Source organism: Lacerta agilis, chromosome 17 (assembly GCF_009819535.1).
Source record: "Lacerta agilis isolate rLacAgi1 chromosome 17, rLacAgi1.pri, whole genome shotgun sequence".
NCBI classification, from domain to species: domain Eukaryota; kingdom Metazoa; phylum Chordata; class Lepidosauria; order Squamata; family Lacertidae; genus Lacerta; species Lacerta agilis.
The window spans coordinates 8760413-8780933 of NC_046328.1; the positions used below are offsets into that span (position 1 = coordinate 8760413).

The following is a 20521-nucleotide window of genomic DNA, read 5'->3' on the forward strand; positions in this document are numbered from 1 at the left end:
ATAGGCAGGGAATTCCAAAGTGAAGGCACTATCTCACTAAACAATCGAGTTTCTTTTACAAATCTGGAATGGGCAAGATGTGGTACCTGTAGTTGTGCCAGTCTTGACTGATCGAAGTGGCTGAGTGGGCACATGTTGGGTAAAGCAGGGGTCGGCAACCTGCGGCCCATGGGCCACAAGCAGCCCATGGGGGGTTGTTTTAATGCCCTGAGCTGCCCTCGAACTGAGCTGCCTGCTTGGAGAGTCCCCGCACACTGCGCTAAAGCGGTGCAGTGTGGAGCAGGAACTCGCTTCCGTGGCCCCAGAAATTGCATCTGCGCAGATGCAATCTGGCCCATGGAGCAATCTCTGTGGGAGTGGACTGGCCCAGGCGAGGTAAACCTTGCCAATCCCTGGGGTATAGCAATCTTGCAGGTAAAGAGGTCCCTCCAACATTTATCCGATGAAAATAGGGGCATCCCTTCCATAATGATAATTTTACTATTTATACCCCACCCATCTGTCTGGATTGCCCCAGCCACTCTGGGCAGCATTAAAAAACCCTTCTCTATGCAACTGTTCCTTGGAAGTTGAACGGAATCCATTCTGAAAGTCCATTCGACTTCCCAAATGTTCAGAAACCAAAGTGCAGCTTCTGATTGGCTGCAGGAAGCTCCTTCAGCCAATTGGAAGCCGTAGAAGCCACACCAGACATTCAGCTTCCAAAAATAATTTGAAAATTGGAACACTCACTTCCGGGTTTTGATCGTTCAAGAGCCAATTTGTTCAGGAGCCAAGGCATTTGAGATCCAAGGTACAACTGTACAGGATTGCCTTCAAATGGCTCAGGAGTCAAATAACTCCATGCCCTCCAACATTTCTTCAATGAAAATAGGGACTTCCTACCAAACCCTCCAACATTTCTCCAATTAAAATAAGGACATCCTAAGGAAAATCGGGATATTCAGGGATCAAATCAGAAACTGGGACGGCTTTCCTAAATCAGGGATGTCCCTGGAAAATAGGGACACTTGAGGGGCCTGCAGCAAGCAACTCTCTGAACCATTGAAAATGCAGCAAAACAACAACAGCCACCCTTTAAAGCTCCTCCATCAAACCAGAAAAGGCAGAATGTTACTATATTTAAGGCCAAAGCCATTCTTAATAGCAGCTGCATCGGTTTGATTCATTTGCCTCATCTTTCAGGAGATGATAGCTATTTCCACGCGACCTCCATAAGCAAATGGCTACAAACTATTGCCATCAATCTCAATGCTTCCTTTCCAATAGCAAACAGAGGCGACTCACGCTTTGTTTGGAACTCTAGCGCTCCAGACAGGAAGCCTTACCCCTAACCCCAGATGAATGGAGCCTGGCTGGGTGATTTCTAAATTGAGGTGGCTGCAAATCACAGTTTGGGCAGGGTGCAGTGCCATCTTGACTGCTCAGTGGTAAAGGGAGAACAACACAACCATCCCCAAAGATGTACTCGTATTGGTACGTCGTAGTTTCAGGTATCATAACTGGACCATACAAGGAACTAGACACAGACAAGGCTTCTCCTTCAGTCATGAGAATGTAAGACTAGCTCTGCTGGATCCAGCCATAGTCATGTCTATCTCAGCATCCTTTCATCACAGTACCCAATTAGATGCCTCTGGGAAGCCAACAAGCAGAACATGAGTGCAATAGCATTTTACCCACTTGTGATTCCCAGCAACTGATCCCCAAAGGCAAAGTGTCTCCAACAGTAGAGGCAGAACATAGCCACCATGGTGAGTCATCCCTTAGGAACAGAACACCCACAACACAGTGCCTCAGTCTCCTAATTCACAGAGCCAGTCCAGAACGACAATCAAAAGTTGCTGAGAGAATCAGGGGAATCAACAAGGCCACACTCCTTCTGTCTTTCTGCCAATGAAGGTCATCAACCAGAGTGACCAGGGCTATTTTGGTTCCAATGTCAGTCCTGAAAACAGACTGGAATGTGTTTGATAATTGGCTTTCACCAGACACACTTGCAACGGACTAGTCACAGCCCCCTAGATAAACTTGCCAGAAATGGGGCATTTGCAACCAGGTAGAAGTTGCCTAATACAGGGCTGGGAACCCTTTTCATCTCAAGGGATGCATTCCCTGGGGGGGGGGGCATTCAACATACACGGATTAACAATTTAATTGCAATGTGTTGTGGTATTGTGGCTATGTATTGCCCTGTTTATTCTTGTGATTTTGTGGTTTTTATGGCTGTTGATGTTTTAATTTGTATTTCACCGTCCTTAGAAATTTTGTGGAAAGGGAAATCTAATAAACATGACTGAAAAATAAAGAAATAAATAACCAGGCTTGATGAATGTGAGTTTCTGGTCAAGCCTAGGCAAGGTCCAGATTTGGATGGAACCACTAATACCTGGTGTAGTGGTTAGAGTGCTGGACTAGGACTTGAGAGAACAGGGTTCAAATCCCCACTTGGCCATGAAGTTCACTGGGTGACCTTGGGCTAGTCACTACCTCTCAGCCTAACATACCTGTACTTCACAGAGTTGTTGCAGGGATTAAATGAGGAGGTGGAGAACCTTGCACACCACCTTGAGTTCCTTGGAGAAAAAGGTGGGGTATAAATGCAATCAAATAAGCAAGTAGCAGTAGCAATTTTAAAAAGAGGAAGGAGCAGATTGTGCTGTATGTACAGAGAAACTGCCTTGAGGTCCTTGGAAGAAAAACCAGATATAAATGTAATGAAAAATAATTGGGAATCCAAACTGCACCAAGTGCTAGCAGGAACAGGATGCCAGTTCTGACCTCTGCAACTAAAAAGAGATTTCAGGTCTAAGCCTGGCAGAAATTATAAGTCAGGGCATTCTGTCTCCTGAACAAACTAAGGGATCCACTGTCTAGGTGTAAGATCAGTGTCGTCCCTAACAACACATCTGCACTTCCCTAGGGTGGCTCACTTTCCCATGCACAAAGCCCTGATTCCACAAGTGTACATCCACAATGCTTTTGTAAGACTGAGTAAAGACTCCCAATGGGGTTTCAGGAAGCTTCATTTAAATTATCTGCAAAGCTTCTCACAGCTTCAAGCTTGCCTCAATTCAGTAGTAGGCCCCAGCAAACAAATGAAATGTTACTTGTGAGTCTCCCTTTGCTACAGGGATGCTATTGCATAATGAGGCAAAATACACAGCAGTGGCAGGTTCCTCCTTAATGCAAAGCCAGAAGTCAGGATGGAACTGTCTCTTATGAGCACATGGTTTACCTCTCCTGCATTTCAAAGGAGTGCCTATCAAGGAACATGTATTTCCTGCTTTTAATGCCGTTCCTCTCTGTCTCATTTTTCAAAAAACGAATCTGATGCACATGGCATTAATATTGGGGGTGCCTGTTTCCCTCTTTGTGTCTCTGATATAAAATATTATGGCAATTTCAGATTTCAGTTCCTGGCTTAGGAAGGGTGCACCTTAAAGATGTAGCATGCTTCTGAATACCAGCTGCTGGGAAATGCAGGTGGAGAGATTGTTGTTGACCTCAGGTACTGCTTGCAGGCTTCCCATAGGCATCTGGTTGGCTACTGTGAGAACAGGATGCTGGAAAAGATGGGCTACTGGCTTGAGGCATCAGAGTGGCTTTTATGCTCTTAAGCCATGGGTAGGCAAACTAAATCTGGCCCGTGGGCGGTTCAGGAATCAGCGTGTTTTTACATGAGCAGAATGTGCCCTTTTATTTAAAATGCATCTCTGGGTTATTTGTGGGGCATAGGAATTTGTTCATTATTATTATTATTATTTTCAAAATATATTCCCCCCCCAAGGTCTGAGTTACAGTGGACCGGCCCCCTGCTGAAAAGGTTTGCTGACCCCTGTCTTAACTGGAAGAAATGGAGGCTAATGGCCAAGTTAAGCACATTGCCTGTATGAATCCTAAAATTGCTAGTGATGGGTAATGTCCAATTTGCAATAAATCTTTTGCAAATGGTTGAAGAGGACATCTGAAAGACATTCATTGCATTAACAGGATATAAAGTTAGGGGGCAGACCAGGTTATTTGTGATGGCCATGGTACTTTCCATTGAGTGCCATCTTTATACTCATAAAATGCCAGACGGTGAGGCGGAAGCGTTGACCTCACTCTGACTTAGCTTGATACTCTGTAGCCAGTGAGATGCTCTGGTGTACATTTTTTTTTACGGGATGGTGATTAAAGCCAAGTTACAGCGAAGTCAATGAACTGCATACAGTGCTAGTCTTGCTTAGAGCAAACCCTTCAAAGTTTTTGCCAAACTAATAGTTCACCTAGCTCAGTACAGTCTACTCCAATTGTAACCTGAAAGCAGCTTTGGAGGTCCATGAGTCCCAGACCCATAGTTCTCCTAGTCCAGAGTTTGGGGACCTTTTTCAGATTCCCTCTTGGGCAGCCTTTTGGGGTTCACATGCCAGTGGTGGGCACTGCTAGAGGCAATTGTGAGCAGAGCAATTAATTTTTACCTTTGTACAGTAGTAGAAGAAGAAGAGTTTGGATTTGATATCCCGCTTTATCACTACCCGAAGGAGTCTCAAAGCAGCTAACAATCTCCTTTACACACTCAGTGAGGTGAGCGAGGCTGAGAGACTTCAAAGAAGTGTGACTAGCCCAAGGTCACCCAGCAGCTGCATGTGGAGGAGCGGAGACGCAAACCCGGTTCCCCAGATTACGAGTCTACCACTCTTAACCACTACACCACACTGGCTCTTAACCACTACACCACACAAGTAGGCTTGTTCACTCACACACACACACACACACACACACACACACACACACACACACACACCTATCCTTCATCCAGGCAAGCAAAAGGCTTTATCAGAGTTCCAGGACACATTCCAACCAAGCAAAAAGACTCAAGAATGGTGCAGAGCAGACTGTGAGGGTTGTGGCCTGGAGAAACGGGGTGTGGCCTGGGGAGAATTTGAAGGGCCAGGCAGAGAGGCCTCAAGGGCCACATTTGACCCCTTCACCTAACTGAGCACCACACTGGGTTGTTCACAGGGTCCTAGCCCTGCTAGCTGAGCTCATTTTATTAAGAGATGCCAGGAATTTAACCCAGAACCTTCTGCTCCTTTTATTAAAGTTCCTCTCTTTTTCTTCTTACAGCTAAATGAGGCTTGTGAAGGACGCCCCCAGTGGCCTTGTTTGGAAAGCAGCATCTGTTTCCTTCCCTCTATGCAGCACACCGGTCACTTAGAATAATAGAATCATAGAGTTGGAAGAGACCACAAGGGCCATCCAGTCCAACCCCCTGCCAAGCAGGAAACACCATCAAAGCATTCCTGACAGATGGCTGTCAAGCCTCTGATTAAAGATCTCCAAAGAAGGAGACTCCACCACACTCCTTGGCAGCAAATTCCACTGTCGAACAGCTCTCACTGTCAGGAAGTTCTTCCCAATGTTTAGGCGGAATCTTCTTTCTTGTAGTTTGAATCCATTGCCCCGTGTCCGCTTCTCTGGAGCAGCAGAAAACATCCTTTCACCCTCCTCTATATGACATCCTTTTATATATTTGAACATAGCTATCATATCACCCCTTAACCTTCTCTTCTCCAGGCTAAACATACCCAGCTCCCTAAGCCGTTCCTCATAAGGCATCATTTCCAGGCCTTTGACCATTTTGGTTGCCCTCTTCTGGACACGTTCCAGCTTGTCAGTATCCTTCTTGAACTGTGGTGCCCAGAACTGGACACAGTATTCCAGGTGAGGTCTGACCAGAGCAGAATATAGTGGTACTATTACCTCCCTTGATCTAGATGCTATAATCCTATTGATGCAGCCCAGAATTGCATTGGTTTTTTTAGCTGCTGCATCACACTGTTGATTCATGTCAAGTTTGTGGTCTACCAAGACTCCTAGATCCTTTTCACATGTACTGCTCTCAAGCCAGGTGTCACCCATCCTGTATTTGTGCCTTTCATTTTTTTTGCCCAAGTGTAGTACTTTGCATTTCTCCCTGTTAAAATTCACTTATGATTCACCCATCAAGCCATAAATAAATAAATAAATAAACATGCCTCTGTATTTAATCCTCCCAAAGAGAGCACAATCAAATTATTATGATGTACAAGAGCGATAATCTGCCGGAATGTTTTTTCCAAAAAAAAAAGTTATTCTTTTCCTCCTGCTGCCCCTAATAGGCCAAAAAGGTCTAATAAGAAAGCCATCGGCAGGAAGGCGTGGGGAGTGGGTGCATAACAAGAATATGAAAACTCTCTTCATCTTTTCCAGATTGAATGAAATCTAATTACATGCCGTATTGATTGTTGTGTTTTACTGGAAGAGGTGAAAAGAGGGGAGTTGGGGGAGAAGCAATTACAGTAAAATTGCCGGCTGACCCTTTCAATTGCTTTTGGCATAAAAGGATTATGCATGAGTTGGAGATATTAAACCTCCCCACCCCCACTGCTGCCACCACAGCAAAAAAAAAAAAAAAAACCCCACCTTCTGTTGAATTATTATCTATGCAGCTAAATGCAAAACCCTGGTGAGGAAAATCTAGTCAATTAATCCAACAAATCTAAAGGTCCTCATTACAGATGAACTCTCTGGGATTTACTTCTGTGTAAATTTCCTTTAGGTTTGCACTGTGTGAGGGGAACCTTTCTTTTTAAGCATCCATCCTAATCTGTTTCTGGGGACATTGCATCAAGAGACATCCTGTCGGGAGTATGTTTGTCACTCAAGACAGTGTTGGGGGAGAAGTTTGATTCAGTTCAAAGGCTAATTTACTTTCCACCTTGTCAGCGGCAGGTTATAAGGCCCTTGACCACCTTTGTGGTTAATCCCATGCACCCCACTTTAGGATTGCAGTCTTATTTCCAAGGAATGCAAATCACACCTTGATTAAATGACACGGGGTCCTTGCTGGTCAGAAGCAAACCTTTGTTCTTGGCAGGGCTAAGTAATAATGGAATAGAGGTGAATGCTTCCATCAGCAGTGTGACAAATTTCACAGGTGCATAATTAGGCATTATCCTAATCCAAAACCTGCCTGCTTAATCCCACATGTACAGTGTTAGGGAGGATAGGAAGCTTGGAGCAATGTTTGCTTACTTTGGCCATAATCTTGCACTCAATGCACACAGAGCCAAGCAAAAGGAATGCAATACTTTGGGGGCCAAGTATAGAGTGTGGGCTGCCCAGGAATGAGACCTTGGGGTCATAGCATGATGAAGATGTCAACCAATTGTGTGGAAGCAGATGAGATGGTTGGACAGTGTTCTCGAAACTACTAACATGAGTTTGGCCAAACTGCGAGAGGCAGTGAAGGATAGGCGTGCCTGGCGTGCTCCATGGGGTCACGAAGAGTCGGACACGACTGAACGACTGAACAACAACAAGTTGAAAAGACAAATTCTATGCTAGGGAGCATATGGGAGAACTTAAAATAAAACTGCCAGTATCAAAAGGCCATTATACAAATCTAGGGTATGGCTGCATTTGGAATACTGTGTACAGTTTTGGTTGCCTCAGCTCAAAAAAGATATTTTGTTGGGTTCAGAAAAGATTCAGAAAAGGGCAACTAAAATGATCCAGGGATAGAAACATTCCCCTATGAGGAAAGGTTGCAGCCTTTGGGGCTTTTTAGCTTGTAGAAAAAGAGAGTTAAGGAGGACATTATAGAAGTTCATAATAGGCAAGGCATGGTGAAAAGCTTTTCTTTTTCTCTCAGTGCTAAAAGTCATGGGTGCCCAATGAAGCTGAGTGTTGGGAAAAACCCAGGGACATATAAAAGGAAGTACCAGTACTTCTCACAACTACAAAACTCTCTCCCACAGGAGGCAGTGATGGCGACTAACCTAGATGGCTTTAAAAGAAGATTTGACAAATTTATGGGGAAGGCAATTGATGGCAACTAGCCACAATGGTTAATGCTCTGCCTCCACAGTCCATGTGTGTGTGTACACACACAGAGAAAATATTGTTATAAATATCAATCAGAATTTTAATGCAAATTTCTCCCAATATACCTGTACACAATTTTGCCTAAACTATGCATTTTTTTTTTTTTGGCCAAGCATTTCCCCTAAATATAATGAAGTTTTATCTGTTAGTTTCACCAATATATCCATTTTCACAAACACTTGACCTTGGTATGTGCATTTTTCTGTACACATTACTTAGCTGGAGAACTGTGCTGCAAAATTCACAGAAGTGCACATTTTGAGGGATAGGTGAGTTTTGATTTGTATGTTGTTTCAGAAAGTGCAGATTGGGTAAATTCACATTTAAGGGAAGAAGGTGATTGGTGGTGGGATGACAATGAGTGGTCAGAGGGAGAAGAGGGAGCAGACTGGCAGGAAGAGATGTCTAAAACTGAAGTGGTAACAAGGTCTACTGAGCAGGAAGAGGCTGTGGCAGAGAGCAGTGCTGAGGCAGAAGCAGAGGCTGGAGAGAAGGGAAGCCAAGAGGCAGGGATGAGGCAGGCTGCTGAAGAAGCCAGGGAGTTTCCTCCTCCTGATGTGACCAGTTCCTCTCCCCACTATCTCCCAGAGTTTGCATAGGTATGAAGAAGGTGGGATGGAGCAAAGACAGATAAGGCAAAGAAGTCTCAGGTTACTTGGGAATAGGGTTGCCATATTTCAAGAGGTAAAAATCCGGACACAAAAAGTTGATGAGGTTTTTTTTAGGACAATCGCCCGATAGCTGCTCCGCTGCCACCAAACCTGAGCCCCACGCCAGAGCCTGGGTTGCCAGAGCCAGAGCAGACCCTCCAAACGTCCCTGTTTTCCAGGGACATCCCTGAATTAGAGAAGCCACCCCAGTTTCTGATTTGATCCTGGACTGTCCCGCTTTTCCTTAGGACGTCCCTATTTTCATTGGAGAAATGTTGGAAGGTATGGAGTCATCTGACCTCTGAGCTGTCTGAAGGGAATCCTGTATAGGCAAGTTTTTAAAATGTTTAATGATTTATTATGTTGTTATATATGTTGGAAGCTGCCCAGAGTGGCTGGGGCAAGCCAGTAAGATGTGTGGGGTATAAATAGTAAAAATATCATTATGGAATGGGGAGTCCCTATTTTCATCAGAGAAGTGTTGGAGGGTATGCCAGAGCCAGAGCTTGAACCACACACGCATGCACACACGCGCACACACACACACACACACACACACACACTGTGCGTGTGTGCCCCAAATCCAGGATGTTTGCTTTAAAATGTAACCCCCCCCCCAGATGCACATGCAGGACACCCACCCCCCCGAAAAGGACATGCCCAGGAATTCCTGTACATATGGCAACCCTACTTGGGAAGGACCTTGGGGAGGAGGAGGCTTAGAAAGTGGTGGGAAAGTGGGGGCCTTCAGTCCTCACAGCTGTCTCATGTGTGTGTGTGTGGGGGGGGGAGGACCTACTGGGAAGAGTTGCTGTGCTCGCTAGGCCTGAGCTCTTCTGTTAATTTCATTGACGCCTTGTGTGTTACTTCTGAGCTGTGCCCGACTTCTGCCTTGACACAGCCCTATCCATGCTCCCTACTGCAGTGGGTCTGGCTTCACTTCTCTATAATTCTAGACGGTTGGTTGAGACACATTTTAGGGAGACAGGTGTCTGGAAGGAGTGTCCTGAGTGCTTCTGCTATTGCCAATTGTTGTTTTGTTATTTTATTTTCTTAAATCTTTTTATTTCTGTCTAGCAGTGCCCAACCTGGTAATAACAGAATAAATGATGCAAGGAGGGAGTTGAAGCCCAAGATACAAAAAGATAGGAACAGCTAGCTACTTTAAATGAATCCAAATCCCCAGGGCCTGAAGAGCAGCTGCACTCAAAGGTACTAAAGGAGCTTGCGGGTGTAATCTCAGAGCCTCCGTCTATAATCTTTGAGAACAACTGGAGACCATGTGAGGTCCCTATGGACTGGAGGCTGGCAAATGTTGTTCCCACCTTCAAAAAGAAGAAGCCACAGGTAACTACTGACAGGTAAGCTTGATGTTGATACCAGGAAAGGTCCTAGGACAGATAATTCAACAGTCTGTGAGGACTTAAAAAGGGATGCTGTGATTACTAAGACTCAGCATGAGTATCTCAAAAAGAAGTCATGCCAGAAAAATCTCATTTCTTCATTTGATAGAGGTTACAAGTTTGGTGGATCGGAGGACTGCTGTGGACGTACTGTATCTTGATTTCAGTGAAGTGGTAAGTTGAGATTCCTGGTTGGACTAGATGACCCTCAGGGTCCCTTTCAACTCTACAACTCTATGATTCTATTATTCTATGCTTCATTTTAAACCACCCTGTCACTTGCGCACAGGGCATTTATAAATCATATAAACAAAAGGATAGCAGCAACTTTTTAATAAAGCAGGGATGGGGAAGTCTGTGGCCCTCCAAATGTTTCATGGACCCTGACTTCCATCAGCCCCAACTGGAGTTCAGCAACATCTGGAGGCCCACAACTTCCTCATCGTTTAACGAATCCAAGGAAATGCCAAGTTGATGAACTGGAGCAAGAAAATGTTACTGCGTTTGGCAAAGGCTGGATTTCCAAAACTTTGAGAATAGCGGTTTTATATGAACCCGCATATACAAGACAAAGCCACATCCATGTGACTCCTCCCACCTCCCCCTCCAGCAGCTGTTAGAAACACAAATGCTCCATGAGCATAGGAAATGAAGGACTCAATCAACGGAAGCTATTGTTTAGGCATTATAACAGCTCAGACAGAGGGAGCTAAGAATTCTCTTTCCCCTCTTTTTTATCCATGGGCTACAGACCTGAAGACAGAACACTCTGGGAGACTGCTCTCCCTGCCTCCCAGAAAGAACTTCCTGGCAAGGGGGAGACCCACCAGAACCCATTCATGTGCCAAAGAAGCAGCAGATGAATGGAATTCGGTTTTCATACCTGAAAGAACAATGAGCTCCAACTACCAGTAGCCCTTCAACTACAGAAGCAAGTCGGGGAGGCACACAATCTGGCCCTATTCCTTGACCAACAGAACAAGAGTCTCCAATTGCTATTCAAGCAAGAATGCTATCAAGGGAAGATGAGTCTGGATTTAACTGGATATAAATTGTAGTTCACCACTTGGTTCTGGCCTTGAATAAGTGATCTCCCTCCTCCACAGTCTCCCTCCACCCACCCACCCCTTTTCTTGTGTGTTGTATGAGGTTGGTGGCCTGATTAATTGACAGGTCCAGGTGGCAATTTGTTATTGTGCTTTTTAGTGTATTTGTGATTATTTGTGCTCATGACGGTAATTGGGGTGGTTGTACACAGTCCCACTTTGACTACGCTTTGCACCTTTGCAGGAAGTAGAGTCTACTAATGTATGGAACATTGCTTTATCTGAATGTTTGGTTAGATATAGTCATGTAGTCTGGGGCGAAGTCAAATCACACAGTTTTGATGCAGGCTAGTTCCTATTATTTTATTACATAAATCTGCAGAGTCATATAAGCACTTCATCTATGACTCACTCCTCATTGTGGCTGGGCTACATGGACTCCTTTGAAACTTTGCTAGATGTAACTGCATTTCTTCAACTTGTTCTTTATACCATGCTCCATGCTTGGATCCATTATTGTGTGCATTGTTATGTGTTAGCTTGTAAACATCTCTATGACAAATCAATTAAAAAAATTATAAAAATACTGTTTGCACATGTAAAAGGATAAGGATGGGCATATTGCTTTGTTTCCAATTGATGCATATCCCATGGCCTCCTTCTGAGATTCTGTAACTTTCATACCAAAAATAATCTGGGGGTGTTGATGCTGGTCCCAGTTTTGCTGCCATGTTGTACAATACTGCCCCCTTCCAGATGGCTACAATGCACCCAGATCCTGGTGCAAGATGAAAGGGTTGTTCAGCTGATTGGAAGCAGTAACTTTAGAGCTATCAAATTCAACATATATGTATGCAAATGGACAGTTGCTCAGAAAACCCAGCACAGGCACATTTTACTTCAAAAGCAGAAACTCACCAAAATGAGGAGTTTGGCAAAAAGGAAATGGAAAGGCAAAGTGAAAAGTGAAAAGTGAAAAGGGTCAAGTCTGTTCAACATGCCTGGTGCTTTAAAAAGAAAGGTTTAGCTAGAATGTACTCCTAAAATCAGAAAAGGTACTACCAGGGTGAAAAGGATGCCTGCATGGCAGAGTCACGGAAGCAATTTTAGGCAACAAGGCTTCTTCTTTGTCTAAATGAGAATAAAAAGGGACACTAACTTTGGCAAAAGAAATCCAAGCATACAATAAGGGATGCTGAAAATAAAATAAAATGTGTTTTGTTTGCTAAAAACAAAAAGGCCAACAACAAAACAAAACTTTTAAATGCATTAGTAGCAGGAGACCAGCTAGGACTGAAATTGGATTTTTGAATGACAAGTCAAAATATGTGCTAATGGAGAAAAGGAAGACAGCACAGAAGCTAGACACATTTCCCAGTGCAACACGAGGAGCAGATTCCTGTGCCAGAATTAACATTATGGGAAGGGAGTCTAAGAATGGGCCTTTTTGGTGCTGGCTCCCTACTTGTGAAATGGCCTCCCATCTCCCATCATGCAGCATGCCTGCCACCATCTTTGTTTTTGGAACTGGGCAGAGACTTCCCCCTTAACTTAGGCATTTGGTCCTTGATTTGCAATGTTTCAGGCAATAAACAAAGACCTTTTGAATAAATTAAAAACTGATAAGCCATCTGATCTGAAGACACTCAACATGTTTTAAAGAACTCCCCAGCATTATCTGCCAAGCTATCTAGATGACATTTGATGTTCACAACTTTTATATCAGGCAAACAAATCACCATGTGGTCTGCCTGCTCACCACACACCCAGCTATCTAAGTCCCCAATGCTTCCATCACCCACATGCTAAGATCTTTCCACCCACCAGAGGAGCACCCTCAGGAAAGGATAGCTCTACATCCTGAAAGAGGCAATTAATGCTTTCTAAGAGATCATTTCCCTCTTCCTTGGATTGATGCTTTCCTTCCATGAGGCATCCGTGACAGCTGGGGGGCTCTCATCCTGTGAATGGGAGGCAGCTCTCACATCTCCGTGGTCTCTGTCAAATAACCTTTCTGACTTTCTATGCTTTTCCAGGTCAGCTACTTTGGCCTCAAGGGAATGAACTTGCTCCCTGCAGATCAGATACTCATTGATTACACACTCATAACCTTTGTCCAGCAAGCAGATAGTTGTACATGTGACATTCTGTAAAATATATTGAACAGTCCTCACAACCCTGCTGGCTTTCTACCTGCACATTTGTTCTTATAGGGCAGTGAGTAAGTTTACCTGGAAAATTGAGATGTGTTACGTTACTAAGGAGAGGAGCAGAGTTGCCCATCTTGCCCTTCTTGTCTTGCACCTGGTCTCAGTTGTCTGCTTAACTTGCTTGTTACTTTGATGCTCTATCATGGGCTGAGACACTACATCATAGGTAGGCAAACTAATGCCCAGGGGCTGGATCCGGCCCAATCGCCTTCTAAATCCGGCCCACGGACGGTGCGGGAATCAGCTTGTTTTTACATGAGTAGAATGTGTCCTTTTATTTAAAATGCATCTCTGGGTTATTTGTGGGGCATAGGAATTCGTTCATCCCCCCCCCTTCAAAATATAGTCCAGTCCCCCACAAGGTCTGAGGGACAGTGGACCGGCCCCCTGATGAAAAAGTTTGCTGACCCCTGGTCCTGGCTATATCTCAGTGAGCAGGAATTTGAAAGGAAGGTGGGTTTAGGTCAATTTACCTTCCTGGGAATAGGATTTTTTTTCCCCACAGGAGTAGACAATGGGTAGAGATTAACCCCCTGGCTTTAAAAACAAAACAAAACTATAGCTAGGTTTTGTACTAAACTGAAAGCTGAAACTGAAGGCTATACTGAGCTTCACACAAAAGCTTAAGTCTACCTTTTTAATTCTAATCTGAATCTCCCTTTAGCCGGTTCTGCACTGCATGACAGTGGGTTTCTTTTCCTTTTCTTTTTTTACCCTCTCTATAAAAATTGGGATTTTATCTAGGTTTATTGTAGCCCATCAAGATTCCCTGCTGGAAACAAAGTTTCTACAGGCTTAATACCTCTAGGATTAAGCTCTTGGGTTTTTACAGGATTTAGCTTCCAGCATACAATGCCCTTATTATGGTCTCCTCACAGTTTAAATTGCTGTTTTAATTAATTAATTAATTAATTAAATAGGTGGTACTTTCCCTCTCATCACCTGGGTACTTAATTCACTTGTTCCTTTGACTGTTTGTCACTGGAGCTGAGATGGGAACCTTACTCAGGGGTGTGTATGTGTATGTGTGTGTTTCTGTACAGATGGAGAATGGTCTCTGTGTGTGTAGTTATTGCCCTGCATCATTATTACAATCTCTCTCTCTCTCTCTCTCTCTCTCTCATGGAACCAGCTGTGAACATTTTAATTGGAATGCTGCAGCCATGGATTTCCTGTATTGGCATGGTGTTGGATTAGATTACCTTTGACGCAGCTTTTAATGCCATTATTCCACGAAAGGCATGGTATAGATATGTTAAGAGTGTGAGTAGGTGCACAGAGATCCTTGCATACATCTGAATATTTCCCTCCAGCTGCTGCAACTTAGGGCATGCAGAGCTAGATAAGGTGCTATGGTCAACGGTTCTTCTTAAAGGGGTCCTCCACATTTGCCCTCTTGTTACAACTGGTTCTTGTTGAGTGGGAAGCAAGCAAAGGAAAGCAAAGATAACTCATGGGCAGCAAGAGCCAAGTATCCTTATTAGCAATACTAACCCAATGGTGGGCTTAAGGAGTACCACCTGACCTACTCTATTGCTTCATGTAAGCTCTCTGGTGCAATAGCAGTTCCTTTTTTTTGAAATAAATTTTTATTATTTTCCAAATATACCAAATTACAGCGAATTCAACATCAAATATACAATACATTTAGTCAATGCTCTGCCGAGCTATTACTCCCCCCCCCCCACGTCAGCAGGTTTACTAGTTCAATCTTGTCGCGCAGTTCACATTGCGTCCATGTTAAACTATGTCAAAGGTTTATTCCAATCCTACAAGTGTCTTTAAACTTCCTCTGTTCAATCTTAAGTATTCCACAAATTTACTCCAATCTCTTTGAAACCTCGAGTCATCCTGGTGGTGCAATAGCAGTTCCTGTCTTTTACCAAGCAGTGTGTTGGCGCACACACAACCTGAATCCCCAGTTAGCATCCCACAGGTTGCCTATCTAATACCTGATAGGAGTCCTTCCTTCTTCATCCACACATTTATAATAACAGATATTGAAATCCATGTGTCTTAGTGCTCTGAGCACATAATCATGGACAAATATTTCACTTAGATGTTCTACATCAGGGCTGGGGGACCTGTGGCCCTTCAGGCATTTTTGGACTATGGCATCCATCATCATTGATCCTTGACCAAGCTGGCAGGGTCACATCGGTCCAGCAACATCTAGAGGGCAACAGAATTCCCATCCATATTCCAGATCTTGACCTAGAGAGTGGACACCTTCCTCCTCCAGCTATTATTTGCAAAGTTCTCATTTTGGGTTTTAGAAAAAGAGAAACCACCAGCAAGCAGTAATGGATCATTCCATGAGTACCCTCTTCACACACTGGAGGGCCTGATCCACGTCTTTAAAAATCACCTAAGTTTCAACAAACTTACTTTGCTGCACAGCCTCCTCATGCAAAGGTGTCACAGTGCAACTTCACTGTGAAATATACCAGCAAGCAAAGCACTGTGTTACGCAAAAACATCAGAGATATAACAATTGATTTTAAGCATTTCACTTTCTCTGCTTTTGAAAGTTGAAATGACACCTGTTGGCCAGAGAAATCCTATCCCACAGATCCACTGGCTCAGTGGCGAATGGAGCCGCTTGGCCACCTGGAGCGGCAAACGCAGGGGCACCCCCCAGGGGTGGGGTGTCGCTCTGCAGCATGCATGCACCATGCGTCCTGATGTCACAGTGGCATGACACATGCGTCAGGATGAAGGGCGCATGTGCGGTATCCCTCACATGCGCAGTCTGTCCGTGCTGGTGCTGCTGCTTCCACGGCAACTTTACAAGCTGCCGAGTGAGCAGCAACTCGTAAGGCTGCCGCATGTGAACAGCAGACGGACGGGGCAGCTTGGGAGTCGTGGGGGGGGGCTGCCGAATGTCACCCCCCTCCAGGCTGGAACCCAGGGCGTATCACCTCCAACATAGGTGGTATTAGGCCCACAGAAAAATAAAAGCTACACTTTCATTCATTGAGGAGTCCCTGGATCAGGCTTCCCCTCTATGTGAGCCTGCATCTGCTACAACTCAGTTTCTCCCCATTGAAACCAAGGGTAGGGGAACAGTAAAATACAGAGATCCATGTAGGGAAAATGTGGTAAGTCTGCCACCCACAATAAGCCTGTGGGACTCTTGAAGAGATGGGTGATCTTTGAGAACACATGCCCTGCCCAACTCCATTTAGAATTGCACTGGAAATCAACTTTCTGCATATGACAAGTGTACCCTTAATCTTATCTATGTAGCTTTATTGGTCGCTAAACATGAGTTGAGGCAAAACATTACATCTAACACATTCCTTCCTCTCAAATTGTTGCAAAATTTCATTACTGTATGCTGTAACTCCCTTAGGGGTTCATATTTAACTGCTTATGAATATCTGTAAAATCAGAATGCACTTGTAAGGCATCGAGCACAGGGAAGATGGGGAGTAACATAAAGAGGTTTTATTAGTCATCTTGTTTCAAACCGACAAATAAACATGTTCTCATCTGTACATTTAATGAGATCTTTTTTTAAAAAAAAATAACAACAACAACCCAAACTTGGGGGGACAGCAAGTGGGATTAATAAAAAGCTGTGTATGCTTTCATAAAATATAATTGGTCTCTGCCCTTCATGAGGACTAGTAACAATGGTAGCAGAGGTGATACAGAAATGGCACTCAAAAAAGAGTACAAAGGCCGTTAAACATCCACCTTCAACATAACAATGCAACCTTTTACTGCTACTATATTTTCTATCATAATTTTAATCTTGCAAAGTGCTTTACAATGTGTACTGTGTTTGCAGTGCCAATAGAGAGGTCAGTATGGCTGGCTCATGCCTGCTGATGTTCATCACAATAAGTGACTCCAGTATCAAGAGGTGACTTCTATCAAGAGGTGAACCATCACTGGACATCAGAGATCAAACAGCATAGCCAGAACGTTCATTTTGGCTTTGTTTACAAGATAGATGGTTTACACCATTATCTGTGAGCCTTTCATGACTGGTATTTCTTCACATTATGTGGAACCAATACATAATTTGCTTATGTGAATGCATCAGCACTGGTCAATCACCACAGATAGAACATTTGAATCACACTGCCCAGTGAAGTTAGTATGCAGTTAGGATAGCAGCCACCAAGCACTTCAAAGTGTGCCTTGGACTGAGGAAAGTGGCTTGAACCAGACTGGGATCCTCCTCTGCCTCCCTCTTGGGTCTGCTTCTGTACCCCAAACAGAGCCCCCTAAGATTTCTCCTTAATCAACCACATCCATACTCTTACATGCACCCTTAGAGTCAACCAACCATATGGGGCTTCTTAGCTCTCTGGTGATGTGAGGCTACCCACATGTTATGGCAACAACTAGACTACAACTCTTTGTGATACTGCACCTTCCAATTCCATGGGAGAACATCCTCATAACTTGAAGAGTGAAGGCTCTCTTTCCCAGTTCCCTGTGGGTAGGATCCATGGCATCATCCCTTGCATTAGCACTGGAGAACAAATGACCTTCCAGATGTTGCAGAACTCCAATTGCCATCAGCCCCCATTAGCATGTTCAATGGTCAGGGATTATGGAAGTTGTAGTCTACCAACATTTGGAGGTTCTCCATGTTTCCCATCATTCCTTACACTGTCCACCATAATTTTTGGTACTACCATGACTGTCACTCCCACAGTCAGATTATAATTCACTGCCTGAGCATAGTGAGATGCATGTCTGAACCAGTCCTGAGCATAGTGATGCATGTCTGAACCAGTCCTAAGTGTTGCATAAACATGTGATGAGAATTCAAGAGATATACATGCAGGTGGGAACACACAACCCCATTTTTACAGATGGGGAATAGAAATTTATATACTGCAGTGGCAAACTATGATTATGTGGCACAAGTGAGTCTTGAACACAGACCTTTTGTAAACCACTTTGATTTGAACTGCTTTGAAATTACGAGAAAGGAGATTCCAACTAAACACTAAAAATAACTTTCTGAAAGCAAGAGCTTTTCCACAGTGAAACAGGCTGCTTCAGAAACTTAAAAACCTCCAATGAAGGAGAGTCCATAAACAGAGGTTGGATGGCCATCATCTGTCTGGGATTCTTTAGCTGTGATTCCTGTATTGCAGGAGGTTGGACTAGATGACTCTTGGGGTACCTTCCAACTCCACAATTCTATGATTCTCTGAGGTTTGTTTGAAGTGGTTAAAACAAACAAACCCACAAGCAAACAAGCAGTTTTTTTTATGCAAATAAAGAAATCCACTTGTCTCACCATTGGCCTACACAAAGTGCAGACCCACTTGAAACTTACAGAGACTGTAAAATTATTGGCCATTATCTATCTACATTGTTAGACCCTTCAATAAATGCAGCCTGACTGCTGTTAGGTATAAAGAAGAACAAAGGACCCTAAACTATGAGTATGTGATATATGCCCACTTTGTGCTCAAGTTCTAAAGCCCCAGAGTTACCGTAGCTTTACATTCAAGAGGCAGTACTCAGAAGATGCTTGAATCAAAATATCTAATATTGTCCCTTTATCCAGCAACTCCTCTATCTTAAACACACCGCCTGCACCTGTGAGGCTTGTGGGTATTCCACTGACCTGTTCAATAGGGGCACCATGTGATTTGTCCAAGCCTTAGAAAACTCCACGTGGTCTAACCATTGCATGATAAAAACACACACAAACACACAGAGAAAGCTAGCTGAGTATCAGGCTGTACTTTTAAATCCACCCCCCAAAGCCCTGTATGAACCCTCCCACCTCCCCCAGACACTTGTGCTCATCCTCCTGCCGGCTTACCATTGAGCTGGTTGTACACAACTTCCTCCAGGTGGTCCAACCGCTGCAGGATGGACTCCCTGTCCAGGAGGGCTCCCACCTTGGTATTCCGGCTCCTCATCCGCCGGTCGGCGCTCCTGACAATCTGCACCAACTCCTGGGAACGATCCTGGATCCTGCAGTAGACCGAGAAGAGGATGATCCCCACAAAGACCAAAATGTTCACAGTCAACAAAGTTTTTATTTTCCTTGCCACCGCCATGGACACCTCTGGGGAGGGTGGAGGGCATCAAGGCATGGTCGCCGGTGCCCTCGGAGCTGCAGCAGCATCTAAGGCAGAAGCACCTGCCTGCAGAAGGTGGGGGGAGAGCTGAGGGAGGGAGGGAGGTCTGGGCAAGTCCCCCGCCCTACCCTCTTCCTCCTCTATCCTTGATTAGAAAGAGGCAGAGAGGAGAGAGACCAGCGGATGTCTAGAGCCAAGGCGATGCTGAAGAAGGAGCTGTCCTTTCAGCACCACGGCGCTCTCCGCTTCCTCCTCTTGCAAGCAGCAGCTGGTAGGACTCAGTCACCTTCCTATCTACTCTCTGGCGGCGGCTTTGCGGGGAAAGAGAGGACCCTTCTTCGCGGCTCTGGAAGGGAGGCTGCAGGGAGGCTCTCGCGATGGGGGCAGGGGATAGGGATGGAGACGGAGGGGGGTCGCACAGACAGTAAAGGACACGGCCAAGCGGGCGCGCGCGCGATCCAGGCTTTCCAGCAGCCCTCCTCACAAGGCCAGCCCGGCTCGTGCAGCAAGAAAGAAGCGAGACATACATCCAGAGAGAATAAGGATGTTAGGAGGGAACGATGGAGCTAGAGAAAAGGCGTCGCACTTGATCGCAGCCTCCCTCCTTGTGTGTGTGTGTGTGTGCGTTTCGCAATTGCATCGTTTCTCCCTCTCGAAGAGCGCCGGTGCGAAGTCACGTGCTTTGTTGGTGGGGGGGGGGAAGAGAGAAAGGGAGGGCGAGCACCGAGGAGATGAAAAACTCATCTACATTCACATAGTCGAGCTGCCTGTTCGCTTCACTCGTTTGTCTTCCACCAGCCGAGGAAGCCGGTCTGGGACACCTATCCCAGCGCAGGAGGGGAGGCTGAGCTGAGCAGGCTCTCTGTTCGCTTCAGCTAGAGCGTCTTGCTTGAAAATGCCTTTGGTTGGGAAGTTTCTTCCAAAGCGCTGGGTTTGGGAGGGAGCAAAGCCATTGAGGGAAGAGGGGTAAAGCGAGGCCAGCTCTTCCAGTCACTGATGAGGAGGCCCCCTTTTAAAAATCGCTACTTCAAAAGTTTTGAAGTCGGAACACAGTGCCTCTGAACATGCACAAGGTGTCTTCCTCCCTCCCCGTAGCTGGGATTAGGGAGGGAGAAGTCTCTGTCAGTGAGTAATACAGCTCTGTGGTGTTAGCCCTTTCTCCTGCTAAATAGCAATAATATGCATTTGTTAGGTTTGACCACTATCATGGGCATAGCCAGGATTTTTGTGGTG

The 20521-nt window shown here is 44.9% G+C and overlaps 1 protein-coding gene across 1 annotated transcript in view; it reads right to left on the reverse strand.

The window, feature by feature from the left end:
• Positions 1 to 19360, reverse strand: part of GALNT9 (polypeptide N-acetylgalactosaminyltransferase 9) — a 185822-nt gene extending 166462 nt beyond the window's left edge. Inside the window, exon 1 of the mRNA XM_033135885.1 lies at positions 19027 to 19360. Coding sequence (XP_032991776.1) covers positions 19027 to 19267 — 241 coding nt within the window. The 5' untranslated portion in view covers positions 19268 to 19360. The remainder of the gene's footprint in view (positions 1 to 19026) is intronic.
• Between the last annotated feature and the right edge of the window lie 1161 nt (positions 19361 to 20521).